This window comes from Syngnathus leptorhynchus, chromosome 21, assembly GCF_054491065.1.
Source record: "Syngnathus leptorhynchus isolate UIUO chromosome 21, UIUO_Slep, whole genome shotgun sequence".
In the NCBI taxonomy this organism is placed as follows: domain Eukaryota; kingdom Metazoa; phylum Chordata; class Actinopteri; order Syngnathiformes; family Syngnathidae; genus Syngnathus; species Syngnathus leptorhynchus.
In genome coordinates this window covers 7,390,338-7,414,080 of record NC_141215.1, presented here as the reverse complement: position 1 = coordinate 7,414,080, position 23,743 = coordinate 7,390,338, and the positions used below count along the sequence as shown (strand labels likewise).

The following is a 23,743-nucleotide window of genomic DNA, read 5'->3' as shown; positions in this document are numbered from 1 at the left end:
CAAACAGTGGAAATGCCTTGGAACAGGTTTATTAACAACAACAACAACAAAAATCCAAGTGCAAGTTCGAGGTGGAAGCGGAATCGCAAATCAAACAAATCAAAAGCTCCCTGAAGTCTTTAAACTTGACGCTGCGGTAGTCGGATAAAAAAAAAAAAAAAGGCCGATAATAGTTAGGTCCATCCCTCAAAGTTGGTCCCTATGAAACTGGTCGATTTGAGGTCAGCTGCTGCTCGCCGCCAAATGAAACGAGCCGGGAGCCACAGACGCTCAGATGGACGTCAGCTACAGCCTGGCTTTCTGCTCACTGAGGGGTGTCCGTCGTCTCCTTCCGTCTGTTTGCGTGGCCGTGACGAGCCTCGGGCGAGCCTGGCTTTGCCCGCAACACCCCCCCCCCCCCTTTCAGGTACCCATCGCAAACAACTACGCTCAACGTCCGCGCTTCCTCCATACGCAAAAAGGACCCCAGCGACCGGGCGTGACCTTCGGCTTTGGCGTCAGGACACGGCGATGAGCTCCAAGCTGACAGAGAAGCTTTCTGGCGTGGCCAGCTGGTTTTCCGTCCTGCCCGGATAACTTCGGGTCTTCTCAAAGTGGCTCTCCTCGTGCCAACTCCTACGAGAAACGCCGCGGTCGGACGCTCGGGGCTGCCGCGGCGGCGCCTCCGGCCCGCGAGCAAACGCCGCCGCGTAGAAGCGCGCCGTATCCGAGGGGGAGAGGCAACGGCGGCTCCCCGAGGCCGGCAGGATGTCCGAGTGCCACCCTCTGAGGGTGCCGCCGGGCCAAGCTCCGGCTGCCCACCGGCGAGGGACGGCGGACTCGTCCGAACTTTGCTCAGAGACCTCCTCCACAGGGGAGAAGGGGCGCACTGACTCTGGGGCGCCGTCCTCCAGGCGGAGGCCGCCCGGGGCCCGCGCCAGCTCGTCCGGCCGAGCGGGGTGCCGTCGACCGGCCGGGACCTGCCGTCGCGCTTCTCGGGAGATCTTCTTCTCAAAGTCTAGCAGCTGACCCAGGAAGTTGAAGTTGGGGGAGATGCTGGGCCTCTTCTCCTTCACAAACCTGCGGGTGGACGGACGACACCGCCAGTCAGGAGCGCGTGGAGTCAGGAGCGCGGCGGCGGCGGCGGCGATCCGGGCGGCGGCCACCTGTACGCCTCGTCCAGAGACATGTCCATCCGCTTCATGATGTAGGCGATGGCGATGGTGGCCGAGCGCGAGATCCCCGCCAAGCAGTGGACCAGCACGCGGGCGTCCGACGCCTTGGCCTTCTCTGAAAGGGACGCCACACGCACATGAAGACCGAGCGGCGACGGGAAGCGAGCCCAGAGTCGCGTGACCGCTTGCCGACCGATGAAGTCCAGCGATGCGTCCAACCAGGGGAGGATCTTGTCGCAGAAGCCGTCATCCACGGGAACCCTCAGGAAGCGCGAGTCGGCGATGAAGTCGGGTTTGGGGCACGTGTTGCTGGCGTTCAGCACGTAGGCGATGGCGTCGCGCTGCATCGCTTCCTGTCACCCGTGCCCACACACACACACACGCACACATATACAGGCAGGCAGATGTCATGCCGGAAGCCACATACATCATCAGGAGGCGCGGCCACCTTGTTGAGGACGTCACGCTGGCAGCCCAGGTATAGGTGCGGCAGGATGCGAGTGGGGCCCGGCGCCGCGGCCGGCGGAGACCATGGCCTCGCCGCCGTCTGCTGCTGCTGCTGCTTCCCCTCGCAAAGGCACGCAAACTGGCGAGAAAACTGCGAGAAGCCGCCTGAGTTCACACAAGAAAGGGGGCGGGGCAGGGCGGGGGAGGTCCTGTCAGTGCGCGCGCCGTTAAGACAGAGCTGGGAAAAGTGCCCACACCGACCCGCCGGCCCTCGCTGCCGACGCTCACTTGCGGGAAATTGCAACAAACTAACCCCTTCCAACTGGGCCAAACTAGACTGCCAGAGCCAGCCACTCACTCTGAGCACTCACCGGCCAGCAGGCGTACGGACGGGAAGTGCGGCTGGAGCTTGAGGAGCAGGATGGCAGTGAAGGCGTCACCGCGCAGTGCGCACGCATCCCAAGAATCCTCGTCGTAGACCACCAGCTGCAGGCCGGCCTCCAGCGCCACCTGAACAAAGGGAGGGAGGGAGGGAGGTCAGGTACAGGTACAGGTTTCTGGCTGGCAGGCAGGCGGGCGGGCGGGCAAGCAGGCAGGCGGGCGGGCGGGCAAGCAGGCAGGCAGGCAGGCAGGCAGGCAGGCCAGCTGGCAGGCAGGCAGGCAAGTTGACACGGCAAGCAAGAGCGGGCCTCACCTCGCTTCCGGCGGCCTGGCGCAGCACGTCCTTGACGTGAACTTTGTCCCGCTGCAGCCGCCGCTTAAGCAGCTTGGACGCGTTGACGTTGACGGCGTGGGCGATGCGTCGCGCGTTGAAGTCCGCAAAGGGTCGGCTGTCCACCAGCAGCACGCCCCCTGCTTGACCCGTGAGCCCTCGGCCCCGCTCTAGCAGGCCCGCCAGCGCCTCCGCCGGCAGGGAGCGCACCCGGACGGGTGCGGGCGGCTCTGTCGCCAAAGAGGCTTCGGCCATGTCACGACGGTCAACGGCGCGACCGGAGTCTGACGTCAGGCGCGGTAAATCTTTGAACAAAGGCGACAAGAAAAAAAAAAAGGCATAAAATATGAAGGGCTTCGTTGAAGTTGGAAAATGGGGATCATCGTAACACCGAAGAGTTAATAACCAGTGGATTAGCCAAGTGTCAAAGTCACGATGAAACCAGGCAACTCGAGTTGAGCCAAACGGACAAGTTGTCGTGACGTCACCACACGTCGAGCCAAACTCGAGTACATTTTGCGACTCACCGCTCGAACGTTCGACATCGGAGTCTTTCGAGGCCCAGGCGGGGACCCAATTTTAACCGTTGCCGAACAAAAACAGTTTTACTCGGGGTGTGTGCTCGCTCGTCCAAACTTTATCCGCGTCCAAAGGGGCTGAGGTCATGGCGGAGAAAAGAGCATTACGTCATCCCGACGAACTGGCGTCTCTTAAAGGCGCAGGCGCACAACATCACAATTGATTTCCAAAGACATTTCAATTACAACGAAACGGTCTCCTACGTAGGTTAACCTATGTTCTGTTTTGTGTGAGCCGAGCATCGACGATCTCATCATCAAGTATCTGTCTGAGTCTTTGCACATTTGATACACTTTCGATGCAATATTATGGCCGCTGTCGAACTTCACTCACTGTTTCCAAATTGTCTTTGTGAACATGATATCTTCCCTCATTTCCCTCCAATACTGACGAAAAATAAAACACTGTCCACTTCGTCCGCTGTTGTCATGAGAAATAAAGTTTTGTGGGAGGGGAAAAAAAAAGGAGGCGTGGTAAATGACGTTGTCAGCGGGCGCTACCGCTGTGGTCTCGGGCTCTGCTGCTTGTTGCCCCAGTTGTTTTGGATCAAGAAATTGGTCAACTGAGAGCCGACGTGCGAAAGGCCAAGCGGAGAGCTGCTAAAGCGGAAGGCCGGGGCCGGGCGGAGGCGAGCGAGCAGCCTAAAGCGTCGCAAACACTCCGACATGGAGGAAAATAACAAGGTGAGCTGAGCGGGCAGGCGGACATGTTTGTTTGGAACGGTCTCGTGACGTAACGAAGGAAGACCTTACCTTCAACTCGTCCCTCATGTGCGCGCTTGCTTACGCATCGGCGGGGTTGTGTCGCTTGAATGCAGATGCTGGCGGCGGGTAAAGCCAAGAAGCCCGGCAAGCGTGGCCGAAAGCCGGCCAAGATCGATCTGAAGGCCAAACTGGAGCGAAGCCGTCAGAGCGCCAGGGAGTGCCGCGCCAGGAAGAAGCTGCGCTACCAGTACCTGGAGGAACTGGTCTCCAGCAAGGAGAGGGCCATCTGCGCGCTCCGGGAGGAGCTGGACATGGTGAGACCGACGCAAGAGCCGTTACTGCCCTCCCGGTGCCTCCTTACCTCTGCTCCTCCGTGCTTTGCTCGCAGTACAAGCAGTGGTGCTCGGCCATGGACCGGGGCAAGATCCCCTCGGAGATCAAGGCTTTGCTGACGGCCGACGACCAGCAGCAGCAGCAGCAGCAGCAGCACCACCACCACCGGGGGCCCGCCGTGGGGGGAGGCGCAACCACCAGAACGGCCAAGAGCGTCAAGAACCAAAACGTCTCATGAAGGGTCGCCGGCCACCGCCCTGATGTCAAGAAGATTTTTTTTTTCCTGACTTTGGAACGTTTGCTGGCCGCCGGCAAGTCGCAGGACACGTCCACTTGCCAAGCAAGCTATTTGCAGCTGTGCTTCTGAACTGTTGTCACGCCTGTTCTTCTTGAAGATCAGCAATAATAAGAATACAAATTAAAAAAAAAAATCCAGTCAAGCCAACAGTTGTCATTAGCTCAACTGAAATTTAAAATGGCCCATGATATAGTCAGGCAACATTGCTGATGAAAAGGACGCAAACACTAAAAGCAATTGAGAAAGGCAAGAGTGTGGAAAAGCCCTCGTACATCGTCTGGTCGAGGAGAAACGCGCGGCACGCTCGTGCGGTCACGGACACTGCCCGCTACGGTGCAAAGGCGCCGATGTGTAACAGTTACCGCCCGCTCTCTAGTGGTACGGTAACATGTGAATCTACGTTACACCTGCTTGCTTCCAAAGCGCGTGCCGGTCGGTGCCACACGGAGAGCGGAGCACCCTTGGCGATCCTACCACAATGTCTTGGGCATCGCAAATGACACGGGTGCATTGGATTCGCTGAGGGAGCCAGCAAATTTGTGACAGCTAGGCGACGTCGCCTATGTAGCAGAAAGACGGCGACGATGGTACGAGACTTACCATTACTGTATACACACACAAAGCAATGTACATAGCGAACAACATTTGGCGCAGGATTGAAACTAATAGTAGGCTTTTCTTGTGAAAGAAGATTAAAAAAATCCAAACAGTCAGGTAAATGCTCCCTCGCCTGTTTACCCGTAAAGCGAGCTGCAGACGAGCTGGCCGGAAAGCTTAGTCCGTTGGCCGCCTTCCGAGAGGTTGGGCGTACCGTCGAGGTCCGCCCAAAAGCGCCGCCCTGGCCGAGCGCGTTACACAAAAGTGTTGTGGGTGGCCCAGGCCAGTTTCTTCTGGTCTTTGGCGTCGCGCCGGAAGCTTTCGAAGGCGGCGGCTTCCTTGGCGTTGACGGGCGTGTCGACCACCCCCACGTAGTTCTTCTTGGCCAAGCGCGAACTGGCGGTGATGGTGTAGGCGTCGCCGCGGTAACACTTGACCGAAGACATGCAGAAGGTTTCCCGCATGCCGCGTCGGAAGTTGGCGTTGTAGACAGAGTACAAGGTGGGCTTGGAGGCGGCCGAGCCGAAGGTGATCCAGGCCACGGCGGCGAAGAAGAGCAGCCCCCGGCGCCGCCCGGCCTCCTCTCGCGGGTGCCACAGCTGCGCCAGGTAGAAGGGCGTCCACGTCACAAAGAAGAGCCAGTTGAGCACCAGGAACATCTTGATGGTCTTCACCTTGGTGCGAGGGACCGTGTTCATGGTGCGCCGCACCGCGTGGCCGTCGGCTCCGAACCTCCAGATGTGGCCGACCACCCGCCGGTAGAAGGAAGCGATGAGCGCCGCCGGGAGAGCCAAGCCCAGCAGGAGGTGAGCGGCGGCGTACCACGCGCCGCCCCGGCTGTCGGGCAGAAAGAAGAGACAGTGGTGGCTGTCGGCTGGCGGCGCGGCGCCGTAGAAGAAGATGCACGGCGCCGCTAAGGAGGCGGCCAGCAAAGCCGACGCCAGGATCATCTTCTTGGCCTTCTCGCGGGACACCTTGAAGCTGAGCGGGTACACAATGGTGTAGAAGCGGTCCACCGAGATGGACAGAAGGACGTAGACCTGCACGCCCGGGCACAGGTGCTGCACGTAGCGGGTGGCCGCGCACGCCGCAGCGCTCAAGGGCCAGCGCCCCCACGCCACCTGCACCAGAACCAGGGGGGCGCCGCCCACGCTCAGCAGCAGGTCGGCGCAGGCGATGGCCACCACAAAGTAGTTGGTGGTGGACTGCGCTCGACGGCTGCGGCGGATCACCAGGCACACCAGCGCGTTGCCCAGGACAGACAGCAGCCACAGCGCGCCCAACACCAGCGCCAGGGCCGCCACCTCGCCCGACGTCAGCCCGTCCTCGCCCGCCCGCGCCCGGCCGCGGGGGGAGCTCGCCGGGATGCCGGAGGGGACGGGTGCCGCCGTGCCGTTCTCCGTCTCAGAGTAGTTGAAGGACGCCGGGTAGGAGAAGGCCGGCGCAAACAGCGAGCGCTCCATGGCCTCCGTCTTCGCCCAGGAGTACACCATCTGAATGAAGCACAGCACATTCGGCATAGCGCTAGCAAGGGGCACGTGGCGAGACCGCAACGCTTGGGAGGCTACATTTTTTGGAATAACCACGCCAGCCACGACAAGAATTCATTCAAGCGTTCAAATATTTTTCATTCAAAACAAAACGGCCCCCAAGTTAAGTGCAGTGCAGTGCAGTGCAGCGCAGCGCAGCGGCTGGAGTCCCATATTTCTCTTTTGACAGAAAATGAACATCGGACACCTCCGTGAACTAAAAAAGAAAAGCGAAATTTGCATTTCGTCATGTGAAACATTCCTCATTTAAATAGTGCATCGGATTTTTATCTTTCGATTTGAGGCTAACGCGCAGTTAACAGGAAGTGCCGAGTCGAGCCCCACTGCGCGCACCCGTCGGCCTTCAACAATCTCTCTCATCAATCAATTAGTCAATCACGCGCATTAACATTGTCGTCTACGTACGCGTCGCGCACGTCAAGCAGACGAAAGTGCGCGTGCGCGGACACATACCTCCAAGCGAGCGCACGATGATTCAAATATGCTGATAATCGATGAAGCCCTCAGAGCGGGAGATGAAGATGACAAAAAGGAGGACCAGGCGACTTGCGTCCATCATGTCCGTGCGCGCGCGCGCGTGTGTGTTGATCACTGAAGGAGGAAGATGAAGAGGAGGAGGAAGAGAGTTCCTGGGACGTACCAAGTCATGTGAGAGGGGGGCACACCCAGGCCTCCTCACAAGAAATGCCCACCCAAATTGGAAAAGGCTCGTTACACACACACACACACACACACACACACACACACACACACACACACACACACACACACACACACACACACACACACACACACACACACACACACACACACACACACACACACAGCAGTTGCTTACGTGAAAAGAAGTTGCTGTCGCAGCATGTCATCACCATGGCAACAATATCACCATAGCAACCGGCACAGGGCAATGCGTCACGTGACATGTCGTCAATGGCTTTTTGTTGGATTGGTTTGTTGTTTTGGATCTTTTTATTGGACCTTGATCATCATTACATGTACAAAGCTGAACCGCCATTGAAATATTTACAAAAGAGCAGCAGCTATTTACAAAAGCAAGACTTTTGCCGCAGCGTGGCGTGGTTCAACCCCGCAAAGCTCCATCCAGCGTCAGCGTGCCGAATCTGAGGAAGAGCAGCAGAGAGGCTTTCAGCACCTCCCGCTAAGTTTCAAGCTAAGAGCCGGCCGGGCCTATTTTTTGCACGCAGGAAAAGAACTACACACCTGAACGGCCACCAATCGAGCGACGGCAAAGGCCAACTTACCTTTTTGACCTTTCGGCTTAGTTTTGCGCTACGACACGGTCGCTAGCCGGCTCGGGGAATAACGGAATACAGGGCCCGCCCGGCCGAAGCTACCGGTGTCCCAACAAAAAGCGCACTTGAAACGCAAGCTCGCCTAGACTCGGAGCCGCGTCGCTACCATCCAAAGCATGACGCCACGCTACGCTAGCACCCGCAGCGGCGAACGGAGTGGCGTGACCTTTCCAGGAAGTGGTTGTTCTCGGCCAGTTCCTTGACCACGCCCTCCATCTCCTCCTTCAGCTTCTTCATCCTGTCCCCCCACCACCACACACACGCACGCACAACGGTCGGTGACGTCATCCCAATGTGGCGAGTTGCGCTTCACTCACCCCAGCGTCATCTCCACCAGCGTGTTCTGGCTCAGGTACGCCTGAGGCTTGAGACCGCTCAACACCAACGGAAGGACTTGGGCGGGAATTTGCTCCTGCAGCTGGACGCGAGACGACAAAACGAGATCAGCCGACGGGCCGAGGCATCAGACGGTGGCTGGCTGGCTCTCTCGGGCCCACCTTTGCGGCTCGCTCCATCAACACGCTGATTTCCTTCTCGATGCCCATGAGCTGAGTGGTCAAGGCCAGCAGCTGCTTCCTCACGTGGTGGATCTTCCTGCAGGTGCCTTAGTTAAGTCAAGGCAAGCGGGTGGGGAAGCGGCGCCGGAAAGCGGCCGGCTGACCTCACGGACTCCTCGCTCTTGGAGATGAAGAGGCGGTACTTCATGGCGCACTCCTCAGTGAACAGGGAGCGAGCTTTGCTGGCGTGCAGGACCAGCTTCTGCCTGTGGTGGCAAACAAACACCAGAGTCCACGCCAGGCAAAGGCGGCGGAACGAGGACACCTACTTGTCAAACTTGTGGATCTGCTCCTCGTTGTACGGCAGACCTAAAAAGACACGCACGCACATGCCTGAGAAGAGCCAATGTTGTAGTGTGCGGGTGTACTGCGGGTGTACTGCGGGTGTACTGCGGGTGTACTGCGGGTGTACTGCGGGTGTACTGCGGGTGTACTGCGGGTGTACTGCAGGTGTACTGCAGGTGTACTGCAGGTGTACTGACGGCGCTCAGCTTTGTCCTTCTTGAACTGTTGGTAGATGGCTGTGATGGCATCCAGTAGAACCTTAATCTTTTCCACACTGCACACACATCACGGCGGTCAGGTATGGAGCCGTGCGCATGTGGGCGGGCGGGCGGGCGGGCGGGTCTTACTTCCTGTCTTGGGGGTGCGTGCCCACTTGCTGTGTCCAGGCGTCGCTCAGCAGACCTCCCGGGAGGAACTTGGCCTTCAGGTCCTGCGCATTTCGATCGATTGGCTCCAGCGAGCTGCTGATCTGCGCGCGCACACACGCAAAGCGTGTCAGACGGCGGCGGCGGCTCCTGCCAGGTTGTCGGGCGACGCCCGCTCACCCTCACGACTTTCTTGTGCATGTCGGCGATCTCGTCGTACTCGGACGTCAGCATGTCAGCTTGCACGAGGACCTCCAACCTGCTCACGGACACGAAAGGCATGAAAGCGGCGTTCTTCAGGTGGCTGGCTCCGGCCGGCTCCGGCTGGCTCACAGCTGCTTGGTCTTCTCCAGCGTCTGCGTGGCCAAGCTGCACAGGTGGAACACCTCGGACTTTTTGTGAACAATCTCGCTGTAGTCCTCCTTCATCAGTTCGCTGTTGGACACGACAATGTCATAAGACGCACCTCCCCCTCCTCCCTCCTCACCAACTCACATGAGACCGCGGACTCCTTTGCGCACCAGTTCTTGGTAGACAAGCAGAGACTCGGACGTTTTCCAAAGGTGTCCGACGTCCCCTGCGAAGGTCTGAACCGAGAACAGGGGAGCATCAGGCCATGAGAGCGAGTCTACCTTTGGAGGCAAGCGTAACGCACGCAAACACACACACACGCACCTTGGCGTAGCTGGCGTCCAGGTCCAGGTCGTAGCGGGGCTGCACTTTGGGGGGACTGGCTGCGAACGAGACAGGAGGAGTGGCGGCCCCCTCGTAAGCGGTGCTGTCGTGAGAGGCGCCGTCGTGGAGGTTACTTACGGTCCTCGAAGATGAGCCCCACGGTGGCCACCGGGTCTCTGCTGACCAACATGATGGGGTTGTCCCTGGTGGTCTTGGGGAAGCTCTTGGCCTGGCGGTTGGGGTCCAGGACCAGGCGCCGGCCCTCGTAAATTAGCTCCTGGTTGTGCGGCGGGATGCTGGTCCGGCGAGACAGCAGCTCCTGGAACAGCGCCGCCCTGCCGACGGCACGGGGGCCGCGGCACCGGGTGAGCGGGACGAGGTGCGGCCGCTCGGCCCGACCCGGCCCCCCCAGCCCGGCCCGGCCCGGCCCGGCCCAGCCCAGCCCAGCCCAGCGCAATGCTCTCACGTGTTGTACTCGTGGATGTAGACGTGGTGCAGGGTGGCCTGCTGCAGGCTGAAGACAAAGACCACCGCCCTGTGCAGGATGTCGTTGGTCTCGGCGAAAAACTGGTCAAAGCCCCAACACTTTTCCTGGTCTGCTTCCAGGATGTTGGCCAGGACCGGAGTCAGCAGACTCTGCAGACCCCTGACGGCCAGACCGACCACACGTTGGCCCGCGGCGACGGTGCTGCCCGCCCGCCCGCCCGCTTGCGCACATGGTGCGCCACTGACTTGGACAAACTGCAGGACACGGGCATCTCGGTGCTCCACTCGATCTTGCCGTTCTCAGACTTCTGGTGACCCGAGATGGTGCCGGACGGCTTCTCTGTGATGATCTTGTACCTGGTGCAGCGAGAGCCTGAAAACGTTGGCCAGGACGCCAGCCAGGCCGCCAGACAGGTCGCCAGCAGGCCGACTGCCACCTTCGAGGGACTTACATGACTTCTTGGTTCCTGCGCGGGCCCTCAAAGGGTCTGAAGGGCAGGCTGCCGGTGGCAGCGTGGTAGAAGGTGACGCCGATGCTCCACAGGTCCACAGTGGCGCCATACTTCTTCTGGTGGTCCTTCCTCAACACGGCACGCTCGTACATGTCGGGATGCTGCCGGACAAAAAGGCCCACCGAGTGACTCGGGAGCTAGTCGGAGCTTCCGGCCCGACGCGACAGGCCCCGACGGCCGCCGAGGCGTGCTCACCAGGTACTCCTCTGTCCCGTAGAGCGACACAAACTGCTCGTCGTCCTCCAATTCGCGGGCGGCCCCAAAGTCGGTCAGCTTGTAGACGGAGCGACCGTCCTCGCCGATGACGCGCATGATGTTGCCAGGTTTGATGTCGCGATGCACGATGCCGTATTCCCTTAGGTGGTTCATTCCCGCCACTGGAGGCCGGCCAGCCATCAAAGAGCGGCATGAGCGAGCGGCGTGAGCGGGCAGAAGCGCCAGCGCGGCAGAAGCGCCAGCCCTCACCGACGTCGTGCAGGACGATGAGGAACTCGTCCTCGGGGAGGCCGTAGGCGTTGGACGATTCCTCCAAAACGGTATAGAGACTCCCGCACGGACAGTACTCCATCACCAGGACCTTGTGCCGCGTGTTGGACTGAACGCAGCACACGGAGCCAAACGACAAGAATGGAGCGTCAAACAGCTCGTCATGTAGCGGATGCTTGTAGCATGCATCTCACGTGGGCTTCCTGAACAAGTTGGAGCTGTCTACAATCACAACTCTATGCGTGACTTGACGTCACTCTCCGCCAATGCCAAAAATCACTTGCAAATATGGCGCCCAAGTACCAAACCTTACTACACTACTACCAGTCACTTCCTGGATGCCTCAGCTCACCAAACCTTACGTATGTATGTATGTATGTATGTATGTATGTATGTATGTATGTATGTATGTATGTATGTATGTATAGTGGCTGTCAAAACGGGGAATACAAGCGCAAGGTGAGCTCCTCGTTGTGTACCAACCTCCTCCTCGACGGCAAAGAGCTTGACGATGTTCTTGTGGTTGAGCTTCTTGAGCACCTCAAACTCTCGCATCTGCACGTCCAGTGGCCTCAGGAAGCTCAGGTTGTTGAACACTTTGACCGCATACAGGTCGCCCGTTTTCTGGAAACACCTCACAGAATTGACAAGGCACCAGCCGACTCGGCAGCCCGCGCTCGCTCGCTCGCTCGCTCGCTCACCTTGTGTCGGCCGCGATATACGTTGGCCGTGGCGCCCTGACCCAGAAGGTCCGAGATGAGCCACAGGTAGTTGGTGGTGCTCTGCATTATCACGACCTACCTGCGCGCGCGCACACACACACAGAGTAATTGTAGCCTGGCCGTCAATCGCCTTGCGGTGACGTCAGAGCGGGAAATCACCGCCAGTCTTTCGCTTTTCCGCGTTTTCACCGTGACCTTGAAAAATGTGCTTGTTTGTTTGCCGTCACAACGCCGAAGCGTCCGAGTGACAAAGCCAAATCACGTTTAGTGACAAGCGAGCGGAGCGAAGTTCAAGCAGCATTTCCGGCCTCCGTTCCTGACGGCCAACATGGCTGCCCGCTAACACACCAACGCACGGCATCAAAGCTGGGGTGCCGGTAACCTAAAGGCTAAGTACTAAAGGCTAAAAGTGATGTGAAAGTGAAAAAGGGAGTTTTGTGGCTTAATACGATGTAGAAGACGATGACATACCTTTGTCGCTCTCCAACTGAATGCTTCCTTTTTCCGCTCTGGCCTGGTCACGTGCCGTACTAGCCAATCACAGCGCAGCGAACTGCACCTGACGTCATGTGCCGTCAACAAAGTGAGTTTTTTCACCTGGTGGCGAGTTTGAGATGACAGTACCTACCATGTTAACAATTGTGTTTAAATGTATTTCTGGATACCCTCGAAAAGAAAAACGGCTACATTTCCCCCTCTTCCGGACGAAAAAACCCAGCATATTCATTTCATGTGGAAAAAGTCACGCGCAATCGACTTTCGGTGCCATGTGGGATTCTTTTGAGCAATAAACGTTACAGCTGCTCACTAAACAAAGCAAATGCAACTTTGTCTAGGTCTATTCTAATACTTGCCGTGGTCCAACAAGTGGCGGCGATCCGACCGCTTTTCTTCTCGTTTCCACGTCAATGATCCTCGGAAAAACGAGACCGCGTCGACGACGACTTGGGGGAGAACCGGAGGAATGACAGACACAGAGACGGCACAAAGTACAAGGTCACTCACTTTATGTTGAACAAAAGGAAGGAGAAGGACAGGAGCGGCTAACGGTAGCAGCCGGATGAGCCAAAGGAGAGGAGGAACAACCAAACGCTGAAAAATAGAAAAGACAACGAGCCGGGGCCAAAAGCGCCGCCGTATTTGCTGAGCCGGCGGCTTTGCAAAACGAGGCCCAGGAACCGTGGCTCCGAACGACGGCTCAATGTCAAACTTTTTGCAGGTTGAGGTACGCAACAGAAGAGAACAAACATGGTCACGCTCATGAGAGATTGAAAACGAGGAAGGAGAGCTTTACAAGGCTGCTGCTGCTGCTGCTGCTTCTTCTCGGTGTGGTCGATAACGTATAGCTTATGAATGCACCGCAATGCTGCTCTACAAAAAACACTTGTTGTCCAACTGCTCAGGCACAAGGCGGCTGCTCGATTGGGACGGGAAGAGGGGGGGGGGGGGGGGGGGCTTGGGCGAACCGGCGGGGATGGCGCTCGGGGATGGGGCGGCTGGAATGGCGGACGCTCCGTATTTGGCGTAGTGTGTCCTTTAAGGCAACTTCTCTGTGTGTGATTTGAATAAAAGCTTTTCTTAAAAAATGTACAAACGTCAGAATACAAACCTCTATGGCATCAACAGTAAACGCTGTATAGAAAATATATAAATGTTTTCCTCTTTTTCAATGTACAAATGTTCCGCAGCAGCCGGCCTGGCGTTCCCATTTTTAACCTCATTTATGCACAATTGCTATTTACACTGGGGGGGGGGGGACATGTTGGCGAGCTTCGTCACGGGTTCAGGACGAGTCCGTGCAGGGTGAGGGCGGGGGCGGGTAGAGGTGGTGCGAGTAGCTGCGCTCGGTGTAGGGCGACGGCGGGCAGCTCTCGCAGTTCTCCTCGGCCGACAGGTACTGGCTGCGCGGCGTGGGCGGCGGCGGGAAAGGCTCAGAGTCGTAGTTGAGGTCGCTGGCGTAGTCTTTGGCCGCCGCGCGGCCGCCCGCAGACTTGAGCGGCGCGCGGCGGCCCGGCGTGTAGTCGCTGTCGCACACGTCGGTGCTGCACGGCGTGGTGGGAGGGGCAAAGTGGCGGTACGTGTACGGCCGGTAGCTGCGGGACGTACGACACGAGTTAGCCACTTGCAAACGTGCGCTTGTGTGTGTGTGGGGCTGAGCGAGCGCGCGCATTCTTTTTCTCCAATTCCAAAGCAATTGCATCAACGAATGAGACAAAAAAAAAAAAGCCAATGCTTGCAAATCAAAGGACTTTTTTGCTGACTTTCTTAGGCAGCTTTTTGGAAACCTCCTTTGTTGGCTGGAGGCATACCTGTAGGATCGGTGCGTGGACGGGCTGTTGGACGAGTATCCGAACTCCAGCGTATACTGCGAGCGGACGGTGGCGGGAGAAGGAGGCGGGTTCAGGATCTAGCGGCGAGAAAATTTCACACGGTCATTCCCTTGATTTCACACGGTCATTCCCCCCACTTGTAGAAAGGTTCTGACCGGAGGGAAGTAGGCGCCTTTGGTGCTGGACGAGCTGCTGGACGAGGCGCCGGTGATGTGGGCGCGGTCGTACGGCGGGCCACTGCTGCCGCCCATGATGCTGAGCGAGCCGATGGCCGACTTGCCCCCGGACATGACTGTCGCAAACGACAAGCGGGTTAGCGCCGGAGGCGGGACTCCCCGGCTGGCCGGCTCCTCACCTGGCAACGAGGCGGACAGGGGTGCGGCGTGCGGCACGTATCCCAGCGGCACCGAGGAAGGCCCGTGGACCACAAAGTCGTTGGCGACCGTCTCGCTGTCGTCTGTCATCTGAGGGCACAGGACGCGCTGGCACACAAAGTAGACGGCGCCCACCAGGAAGAGCGCCATCACCACGCCCACGATGGAGCCCACCGTGTTGTTGGGCGGGGGCGGCTCCTCCGTGGAGTCTGCCGCACCGAGAAGAAGGAGATGAAGGACGGCGAGGGGGAGGAAGCGGCGAGCGAGCGAGCGAGCGAAGGTCTTACAGCAGCCGATCTCGTCCGAGTTGTCGGCGCAGTCCATGTTGTTGTCGCACTTGTTGTGCTTGCCGACGCACTGGCCGTTGGCGCAGGCGAACTGGTCCGACGGGCAGCGCACTGAAAGGCAGAGCGACTTGAGCGACGAAATCGCCGGCAGGTGGGCGGGCGAGCTTTAGGCGAGTTTCACCTTCGCAATTGTTCTCGTCGGAGCGGTCCTGGCAGTTGACCTCGCCGTTGCAGCGGAGGCTGAGCTGGATGCACTGGCGGCTGTCGCACTGGAACTCGCTGTCCGAGCACACCGGGCAGTCCATCTCGTCGCTGATGTCGTCGCACTCGGCGTAGCCGTCGCAGCGCCACGCCTGAGGGATGCAGTCCACCTCGCCCGAACGGCACGAGAAGTGCTCCGGGGAACACGTGGGGGGCTCTGAGGGGGCATGACGGAGAGCGTCAGGGAAGGCGGAGGCAGGGGCGGAGGCAGGGACGGACGGACGCCGTAGGCAATCACCTCCGCAGGACAGCTCGTTCTGCAGCAGCACCAAGTGGACGGGACAGGAACAGCGGTTGGTGCCGTCACCCTTGACGATGCAGATGTGCGAACAGCCGCCATTGTCCCACGTGCACGGGTGTTTACCTGCCACGACACGCCACGCCACGCCCAGCCGAGCGCACGTCAGCCATTGGCCGCCAATGTGGTTTTTCGCGCGCGCTAATGAGTCCAGGGATTTGGCACAGCCCCGAATAAAAGGCTCCATTTGGCTCACCGTAGTCCCTCATGTCCAGCTCGCGCACGGCGTGGATGTCGCTGAGGTAGGCCACCCGCGCCTGGATCTTGGTGCGGCCCTTGCGCGTGGTCTTGTCGATGCGCTCGATCATCTGCTGCTGCTTGTCGATCCAGTACAGGTGCTTGCCAAACACCGTCAGGCCCACAGGCTGCAGGATGTTGGAGTCGGCGATGACGATGCGATTGGCGCCTGGTCGGGCGGGGGCGGGGCAAAGGAAAACAAGGCGCTCGGGAACTCGGCCGACAAAAAAACAAGTAAGGAACTGAGGAGGGGGATCGGGGGGATCGGGGGGATCGGGGGGATCGGGAGGATCGGGAGGAGCGGGACACGCGTTAGCCCGCCGTCTCATAGCATCCAAACGTGAGCCGAGACCATTTACGGTGAAATTGTTCTCGATATTAGACAAAGGGGCTCTTATTTTGTACTTCCCACAGAGCACGTCTGGGTCGATGTGCACTGCAGAGATCAGCCACTAGGGCGCAGCGCAGCAGTGTTTGTTGCTTTACGAGCGGCAATGTTGGACGAGGACGCCGCCGCGTACCTGACAGGTCGCTGCTCTCGATGCGCCGCAGGTCCGAGTCCACCCAGAAGAGCTTGGCCAGCTCGTTGTCCACGGCCAGCGCCGCGGGCTTGCCCAGCCCGCTGAAGAAGAGCACCTCGCGCTCCGTCCCGTCCAGCGCCGCGCGCTCGATAGTGGGCGAGCGCTCCAGCAGGTTGGTGAAGTACATGTACCTGAGAAGACACAGGCCGCACGTTCAAAATCAAAAAAAAAAATCAATCAGCCCAAAAGGCGTCGGGCTCCTCCTTTTGCGACATCTGCAAAGTTCATCTGGGAACCGCACGCAGATTAGCGGCCGGACCCGGCCCGAAGCATAGCCAAGGCTGCAATTACCGCTCCAAACAAACGAGCGGAGAGAAAAAAAAAAAAAAAGGAACACAAAGAAAGCGGTAATCAGTGGCCTCTGTCAACAGCAAGAATTAGAGGCAGAGAAGGAGAAGAAGCTGGCTGGCTGGCTGGCTGGCTGGCTGGCTGGCGCATCTCTCTCTACTCACCCCCGCTCGGGGTTGACCACGATGGCGCGCGGCTTGTCGTGCGGGCCCCTCAGCACCACGCCCACGCGGCCGCCGTCGGTGCGTGTGACGTTGATGACGTTGCTGAGCTCGCTGGTCCAGTAGATGAAGCGGCTGTAGATGTCGATGCTCAGGTCGTACAGCTGCAGGCCCGACACCACCGTCATGCTCTGGCGGCGCACAAACAGACGGTGGACCAGCGTTAGCCCGCCAGTATTTGAAAGGGGGGGGGGGGCAGAATGCGCCTCGGCCTCGCCACCTGGTTGCCGTCTTCCTGGGCGCGACGCACGACGTTCTGCTTGGAGTCGATCCAGTAGAGCTGCTTGTCCAGCGGGTCGTAGTCGATGGCGCGCACGTTGCTCAGGTTGTGGATGGGCAAGATGATGTCGGGGCTCTGCTGCTCGTCCATCACCATGCGGTTGATAGCCGTCTTCTGGCTGAAGAGCAGGAAGGACGTCGGCGCTGAAAAACAACAAGCGGCTTAAAAGCCCGGCCCGACCCGACAACAGCGGCGACAAGCTCGACTCCTCACCGTTACAGGTCTTGTTGTCGTAGCCCAGCGAGAAGTGGGCAGGGCAGCCGCACACAAAGCCCCCGACGGGCACGGCCAGGCAGAGGTGCGAGCAGTGGCCGTTGGTGGAGGCGCAGGCGTTCCAGCCGCCCTGGCGGGACGAGTGGAACACCAGGATGTCCATGACGTAGTCCAGGTGGCCCTGGATGACGGTGCGGTTCTGCCCGCTGGTCTTGTTGGCCCGCTCGATGCTGCGCTGGCTCCAGTCCGTCCAGTAGATGTAGTCTTGGTACTGAGTCAGGCCGAACGGGTGAGGGAGGTCGTCGGCGATCACCTCGCGGTCCTGACCTGAAGATGAAAGCGGCTCTCGTCATTATGGGGCACGGCACCGGCCGCTAGTCCACGGCCTCGCTTTCTTCCGTCAGGTCCTTCCTTTGTCGGGCATCGGAGACGGGCTTCTCTATTGGTATCTCACGAGAATAGTTTGAATTTGTTAGCCACGAATAGGGGTCGGGTCGAGCATTACCGAGCATGTCGGACGACTCGATGAGCGTGGTGTCCAGGTCGGTCCAGTACAGGCGGCGCTCGGCGTAGTCGATGGTGAGTCCGTTGGCTCGGCCCACGTCCGCCACCAGAGTGACGCGACCGCTCCCGTCCATCGCCGCCCGGTCGATCTTGGGCTTGCCGCCCCACTCGGTCCAGTACATGTAGCTGAGGAGGAGACGGCCGGGCTGAGCGGGGTCGGGTCGGCTCGGGCCGGTAAAGCGGGACTCGCGCTCGGCTCACCCTTGGGCCGGGTCCAGCGCCAGCGCCCTGGGACTGTCCAAATCCTTCCAGACCAGGACCTGCCGATGCTGGCCGTCCAGTTTGGCCACCTCGATGCGGTTGGTGCCCGTGTCGGCCCAGTATAGGTTCTTGCCCAGCCAGTCCACCGCCATGCCCTCGGGGTAGTCCAGACCAAACTCCACCACGTGCTCCAGGGCGCTGCCGTTCATGAAGGCCCGGCTGATGGTCTGCGAGGAAAGGCGCAAAAGGGATTTTAGCGCACGCGAGCGGGCACACGCGCGCGCAGGCACGCAGGCACGCACGGAGCACCTTGCGGGTGATGTCGGTCCAGTAGATCCTGTTGTCGGTGACGTCAAAGTCGAGGGCGGAGGCCTCCTTGACGCCGGTGAGCGGGATGGCCACGTTGTTGTTGTTGGTCTCCAGCGAGATGCGGCGGATGTCGGTGTGGCGCGAGAAGAGCAGGAAGGCCTCGGGCACGATGCACGTGCGCATGTCAGCAATCAGCTCCAGCCCGATGGGGCAGCCGCATTGCGCCCCTTGCGGCTTGAACAGGCACAGGTGGCTGCAGCCGCCGTTGTTGTGGGCGCACGCGTTGCTGCCTGACGAGGAGGCAAAGGGGCAGGCCACGGTCAGGAGACGCTCAGGCCGGGCCGGGCCGGGCTCCAAAAGTCCCACCGGCCAGTGAGTTTGACGAGGTACTCACCGAAGGCCCGGCGGACGTAGGCGGCCTTGAGGCCCATGAGGTCCGGCAGCTGCTCGATGATGACCTCGCGCTCGGCCGTGTGCTTGTGGACGCGCTCGATGCTGCGCCGCTGCCAGTCCGTCCAGTAGATGAAGTCGCCCAGCAACGTGAAGCCGAAAATGTGAGGAAGTTTGTCCTCCACCAGCACCCGCCTCGACGTCCCGTCCATGTTCATGACCTGACACAGTGCCAGCCGGGCATATTTCATTTGTTGCCCATAAACCGAGGCCCGCCCATTTGGCTGACGTGGCAAATCATCTTTCCCACATCGTGCGTGGCTAGCTAGCTATCATGTAGACATATAGCTATGAGATATAAATATATCTGATATACGTAGAAATATATCTATAGATACTTGATGTATATGTGTGCGCACATAAAAGTTTCTTTCCACGGTGAGCCAAAGGGTTTGACCACCGTGTGGCGATGTTTGACTTTCTGCTTCTATTCTAAACGGAGCCCACCACAGCTGCAGCGCAGCCACAATCGCAACCAGATGTGGGAGCTGGCCGCGGAAAGAAAAGAAAAGAAACAAAAATGACGAGACCGGGAGGGAGGGAGGGAGGGAATGGGAGGAGGTCCGAGTCGCACTTTGGCAAGAGGAGCACCGGCCGAACCCCAATCATATGCCATTCAAGAAAAAGGAAAGCGCCTCCTGACGTGGGTCGCAATCGCAGACCTTGTCATTTCTCAAGCGCGACTCACCTCGATCATGTCGGTCTTGGCGTCGCCCCAGTAGATCTTGCGCTCGTCGTAGTCGAGCGCCAGGCCGTTGGGCCAGCCCAGCGAGGTGTTGACCAGCACCAGCCGCTCCGTCCCGTCCAGGTCGGCACGCTCGATCTTGGGCACCTGGCCCCAGTCGGTCCAGTACATGTACCTGAGGTGCCCCGCATCCCGTCAAGAACTGGCAAGCGGATAGCCCAAAAGCACGCAATCTGCATCAAACGCTCACCCGGCCACGGGGTCCAGCACGATGGCCCGGGGCTCGTCCAGGTCCTCGGAGACCAGGATCTTGCGCATGGTCCCGTTGAGGCGGGTGACCTCGATACGGTCCGTGCCCGTGTCGGTCCAGTAGAGGTTGCGCGCAATCCAGTCCACGGCGATGCCGTCCGGGTGGCTGACCTGCGAGGTGACCACCAACTGGGCGTCGCTGCCGTCGGGCAGAGAGCGGCGGATGGCCTTCACGTCGTCGTCCGTCCAGTAGATGTAGCCGTCCACCGGGTCGTAGTCGATGGCGATGGCGTGCCGGATGTCGTCCACCTGCAGGATGATGGCCGTGAAGTCGGGCGTGTCCAGAGAGATGCGCCGCAGGTCCGTCCGCCGCGCCAGCAGCAGCATGCGTGTGGCGCCTGCAAAAGCCGACCATCAGTTTGGGTTTCCTTCCCGTGGCCCGCCCCGGCCCGCTTTTGCCCCGACCGACCGTCTCGGCAGGTCCTGTTGTCGTGCAGCAGCTGCACTCCGGTGGGGCAGGCGCAGCGGAAGAAGGGCTCGGCGGGCGACAGCAGGCACAGGTGAGAGCAGCCGCCGTTGTCCAGAGAGCACGGCGTGCTCGCTGAAACGCCGTCACAAAACGTTGGCTACAGAAACAAGCAGCGCCGCCGCCGCATCGCAGCGCCGCCCCGTCGCCGCCCCTTTGGACTCACTCTGGCTTTGCCTCTTGGCGCTGAAGACGTGGATGTCCATGGGCGAAAAGATATCCGAGTGCACCACGCGCTGCCGGCCGCCGTCGTGCTTGGAGCACGAGTGGATGGAGTGCGTGTTCCAGTCGGTCCAGAAGAGTGTGTCCTCAAAGAGGGTGAGGGCAAACGGGTGAGGCAGCTTGCCTTTCACCACCACCTCCCTGAAGGAGAACAGCAACATGGAGGAAGCGGCTCGTGATCAAATTTTCTTTGAATTTGCTGACTGATTGCCTGGGTTATTTATTTCGATTGCATTTGTTTTGGGTGTAATTCCGTAGTGGGCCAGGGCGCGGTGACCCCCATACATTGTCACGTCAGCTAGCAGCTAAAAGCTTTGACCGCCAGTTGTCGGCTCTCGGTGGCAGATTTGAGGTGTATTTTCCGGAAGGGGGTTGCCGTACAGCCAGAGCGCCATATTTTTTTGCCGTCCGCAATTCACGTGATGCCAAAGCGTAACGCTAGCAAAGGCGCCTTGAAATATGGGCCCGGGCGGCGGAGCTCGACCTTTTGCGCTGAGAGCGGCCGTGACGCAGGCCTGAGCGCAGCGGCAAATCTCACATCTGTTTTCCATCAACAACTGGCGCCCACCAATGCGAGTCCCCAGTAGACACGCACGCACGCAGGCACGCACGCAAGCACGCACTTTTCCTTTTCGTTGCCCCCCCCTCCCTCACAAGCACACGTGATTTTTGGGGCCGCTGGTCCTTCTCCATTACTCACATGCAGGCGAGCATATAGAAGGCTCGGGTCGGTCGGTACCTGTTGGTGCCATCCAGGTGGCAGCGGTGGATGAAGCTGTGCTTGGCGTCGGCCCAGTAGAGCTTGCGCTGCTCGTAGTCCAGCGTGAGTCCGTTGGGCCAGTAGATGTCGCGCTCCACGATGACGGAGCGATCGGTCCCGTCCATGCCCGCCCGCTCGATCTTGGGGATCTCGCCCCAGTCGGTCCAGTACATGAAGCTGCCGCCGGCGTAAAAGGTGCCGTCAGCGCACCGTGGCGAGCGGAGTACAGGTGCGCGGCGGGCAAACAAAGGGCCAGCTCCCCTCGCACTCACCCTCTGGCGGGGTCCAAGGCGATGGCCCTGGGCTGGTCCAGCTCCTGCCAGAAAAGAACCTTCCTCAGGCTTCCGTCCAGCTCCGACACTTCGATGCGATTGGTCTCCGAGTCGGTCCAGTAGAGTTTGGCAGCCAGCCAGTCGCAGGCCAGTCCGTCGGGCGAGGCCAGGCCGGGCACCACCGTGTGGACGGCGCCGCCGCCGCCGCCCGCCCGGTCCAAGACGGTGCGCTTGATGGCCTCCTCGCTCACGTCGCTCCAGTAGATGAGCCCCTGCGAGAAGACGTAGTCCACGGCCGCCGCGTCCTCCAGGCCGCCCACCACCACGCTGGCGTTGGCGCGCTCGCGGGACGCGTCCACCAGCCGCAGGTCCCGTCGGTTGGCGTACAGCAGCAGGGGCTGGCCTGAGGGCGGCGACGGAAAAACAAATCCTCGTCTGAACCGGGGGCCGCTCCAAATTCCATCCGTCGGAAATCGGAACAGTAAAGCCGTGAACCCCAATCGACCGTCGAGAAGCGGAGGAGGAGAAAACGGACGACTCGGCGGCCGGCGAAAGCTCGGGCTCCGAGAGGAACGTCAGCGGACGTCCGGCAAACGACCTCGAAGGCGCGAGCCGTCTAAGGCCCCTTGAAACGGAGGGAGCGACAAAGTCCAGAAGAGCAAATGTGCCGTTCAATTTACGCATCAAATTGAGAGGCGACCGTTTGGGCTCGTCGGCGAGATCTCGTTGCCCGTTTGTTGCGAGTCGGGCCCCTCGACGCCAAACCTCTCGATTCTGCAGATTCTCCGAGTTCATTTGCGAGCATCTGCTTTGAGTTTGGGAAAACGATGGTCAACATTTTGGACAGTTTCCGATATGACCGAAACGGGAACTGAATCCCCCTCCTCCATTTAAGTTTGTGCTCTTTGGAAAAGTAAAACTTTTGGAAGAGCTCGACAGACGAAGCGAGCGAGCGCTCAGAAATCATGGCTAGCAGCAGCATCAGCAGAAGCAGCATCCTCGGCATGTCTTTAGGATGAAGACCGTTTCAGCGAGCGTGTTTGTCCCGTCGCTTGCAGCGTTCGGCTCGGCGTTGCTGCGTTTATGTTGTGGTGCAGCGCGCGCGCGTGCGGCAAGGCAAGAATGGATAGCGACGGAGGGGAGGGGGTGGCGAGAGCCAAACAATGCGGAGTGGGGAGGGCAAAGAAGCGCAGTCCTGGGGGACGAGCGAGGTTCTTTTTCAGCCAACTTGGCCAAAGTGCTCCGCTTGCCTCGCCTCGTCTAGCCGAAGACGGGCTAGCGGAGCTAGCGCTAGCACGTCGTCTGATGCCCTGACAAAGTAGGAGCGCGAGCAAAAGCGCTCGGGCCGCGAGCAGCACACGAGCTATCGGGACCCCGCGCAGCCCACTCGGTAGCACTTTGAGGCCAACTCGAGTCAAGTGTGGAAGGGCGGACGGCCGATCGGTCGGTCGGTCGGTGGACTCACCTCGCAGCGGGAGGCAAAAAGTGGAAAACAAGAGCGTCCGCAGCACCGCGGCCATGCTGCTCACGGTCGCTGGCTTCTTCCTCGTCCTTCGTCGGCCTGCGCTCGTCGCCGCCTTTCGTTGCTCGTCAGCGGCCAGCGAGCAAAAACATCTCGCTCGCTTGGCCGAGCCAGCCAGCCAGCCAGCGAGCGAGCGAGCGAGTGACCCGCCTGGGTTTGCGTTTGCGCCTGCGCCTCCTTCTCAACCTCAACGGCGGCGGCGGCGGGCGGCCTCGAACGTAAACTCCTAGCCTGGCTGGCCGGGCGGGCGGGCGGCCGGCCGCTTCCTCCCTCCTTCGACCTCGCACAAGTGGCTCAGGCGGTGGCCGGGGCGCTCGGACGTTCCATGGCTCGGCTGGCGTCGTCGTTTGGCGGCCTTTGTCGCTCGTCTCGGGCTCGTTGTTGGCTTGTTTGCTTCCTTCCAGGCGCGACGCTCCAACTCTCCCGAGGAAGCCGAAGCACGCCAGTACATTGTCCTGGCCTCTCAGCCTCCGCCGTATCCGTCCGCCCTCTCCGCTATTGTCGGACAGACGGACGGACGGATGGACGAGCGAGCGCCTAGAAGCCCAACCAAACCAAATGATCGCCGAGCCGCACGCTCGACAACCTCGACGTTCGGTAGCAAGATGAGACCAAAACACATCCTAGGAAGGAAGGAAGGAAGGAGAAAGGGAGCCGCTGCACACGCAAACGCACTCACATTCCACAGGGACTACTTTCTCTCCCGCTTGGACTGCTGCAAACTTCCAACAACTTTTTTGCCATGCACCAAAGCGCCCTGCTGCTATTCTAATCTTTCACATTTCCTATTATCGAGTGCGATTACGTCCTATTTTACCAACTCGATCACATCCAC

The 23,743-nt window shown here is 59.8% G+C and overlaps 5 protein-coding genes across 10 annotated transcripts; 1 reads left to right on the top strand and 4 right to left on the bottom strand.

The window, feature by feature from the left end:
- Nucleotides 1-13: 13 nt before the first annotated feature.
- On the bottom strand, nt 14-3,338 carry dusp16 (dual specificity phosphatase 16). 3 transcript variants are annotated; one of them, XM_085902401.1, is made up of 8 exons: nt 3,226-3,315; nt 2,841-2,969; nt 2,296-2,618; nt 1,973-2,111; nt 1,603-1,766; nt 1,348-1,507; nt 1,146-1,269; nt 14-1,059 (listed from the first exon to the last, which is right to left on the bottom strand). In XM_085902401.1, the coding sequence occupies exons 3-8, from the start codon at nt 2,566-2,568 to the stop codon at nt 498-500; spliced, it is 1,422 nt and encodes a 473-aa protein (XP_085758527.1). In that variant the 5' UTR covers nt 2,569-2,618; nt 2,841-2,969; nt 3,226-3,315; the 3' UTR covers nt 14-497. The 3 variants fall into 3 exon arrangements, with proteins under 3 accessions (XP_085758527.1, XP_085758528.1, XP_085758526.1); XM_085902402.1 differs by lacking the exon at nt 2,841-2,969 and having other exon boundaries at nt 3,226-3,338; XM_085902400.1 differs by lacking the exon at nt 3,226-3,315 and having other exon boundaries at nt 2,841-3,084.
- crebl2 (cAMP responsive element binding protein-like 2) lies at nt 3,335-4,959 on the top strand. Its single transcript, XM_085902414.1, has 3 exons — nt 3,335-3,575; nt 3,710-3,910; nt 3,985-4,959. Exons 1-3 carry the CDS (start codon nt 3,558-3,560, stop codon nt 4,165-4,167), a joined length of 402 nt encoding a protein of 133 aa, XP_085758540.1. The 5' UTR covers nt 3,335-3,557; the 3' UTR covers nt 4,168-4,959.
- gpr19 (G protein-coupled receptor 19) lies at nt 3,651-7,152 on the bottom strand. The gene is made up of 2 exons (XM_085902405.1): nt 6,828-7,152; nt 3,651-6,317 (listed from the first exon to the last, which is right to left on the bottom strand). Exon 2 carries the CDS (start codon nt 6,315-6,317, stop codon nt 5,079-5,081), a length of 1,239 nt encoding a protein of 412 aa, XP_085758531.1. The 5' UTR covers nt 6,828-7,152; the 3' UTR covers nt 3,651-5,078.
- A 164-nt stretch (nt 7,153-7,316) lies between these two features.
- On the bottom strand, nt 7,317-12,337 carry tbk1 (TANK-binding kinase 1). Of its 2 annotated transcripts, none has more exons than XM_085902397.1 (21): nt 12,250-12,337; nt 11,758-11,857; nt 11,540-11,680; nt 11,036-11,165; nt 10,766-10,947; nt 10,511-10,671; nt 10,305-10,415; nt 10,039-10,218; nt 9,711-9,907; nt 9,573-9,631; nt 9,393-9,484; nt 9,231-9,332; nt 9,078-9,156; nt 8,880-9,001; nt 8,730-8,806; nt 8,517-8,556; nt 8,352-8,453; nt 8,188-8,284; nt 8,008-8,108; nt 7,857-7,928; nt 7,317-7,498 (listed from the first exon to the last, which is right to left on the bottom strand). In XM_085902397.1, exons 2-21 carry the CDS (start codon nt 11,842-11,844, stop codon nt 7,459-7,461), a joined length of 2,172 nt encoding a protein of 723 aa, XP_085758523.1. In that variant the 5' UTR covers nt 11,845-11,857; nt 12,250-12,337; the 3' UTR covers nt 7,317-7,458. The 2 variants fall into 2 exon arrangements, with proteins under 2 accessions (XP_085758523.1, XP_085758524.1); XM_085902398.1 differs by lacking the exon at nt 12,250-12,337 and adding an exon at nt 11,938-12,194.
- Nucleotides 12,338-12,763: 426 nt separating this feature from the next.
- Nucleotides 12,764-23,570, bottom strand: lrp6 (low density lipoprotein receptor-related protein 6). 3 transcript variants are annotated; one of them, XM_085902383.1, is made up of 23 exons: nt 22,852-23,567; nt 21,387-21,789; nt 21,094-21,291; nt 20,299-20,495; nt 20,076-20,207; nt 19,608-20,004; nt 19,361-19,532; nt 18,617-18,833; nt 18,223-18,512; nt 17,914-18,140; nt 17,654-17,838; nt 17,149-17,475; nt 16,876-17,078; nt 16,599-16,786; nt 16,087-16,277; nt 15,525-15,734; nt 15,269-15,394; nt 14,951-15,187; nt 14,770-14,880; nt 14,464-14,691; nt 14,264-14,400; nt 14,088-14,185; nt 12,764-13,871 (listed from the first exon to the last, which is right to left on the bottom strand). In XM_085902383.1, the coding sequence occupies exons 1-23, from the start codon at nt 22,904-22,906 to the stop codon at nt 13,562-13,564; spliced, it is 4,839 nt and encodes a 1,612-aa protein (XP_085758509.1). In that variant the 5' UTR covers nt 22,907-23,567; the 3' UTR covers nt 12,764-13,561. The 3 variants fall into 3 exon arrangements, with proteins under 3 accessions (XP_085758509.1, XP_085758508.1, XP_085758510.1); XM_085902382.1 differs by having other exon boundaries at nt 14,264-14,691; nt 22,852-23,570; XM_085902384.1 differs by having other exon boundaries at nt 14,464-14,880; nt 22,852-23,078.
- Between the last annotated feature and the right edge of the window lie 173 nt (nt 23,571-23,743).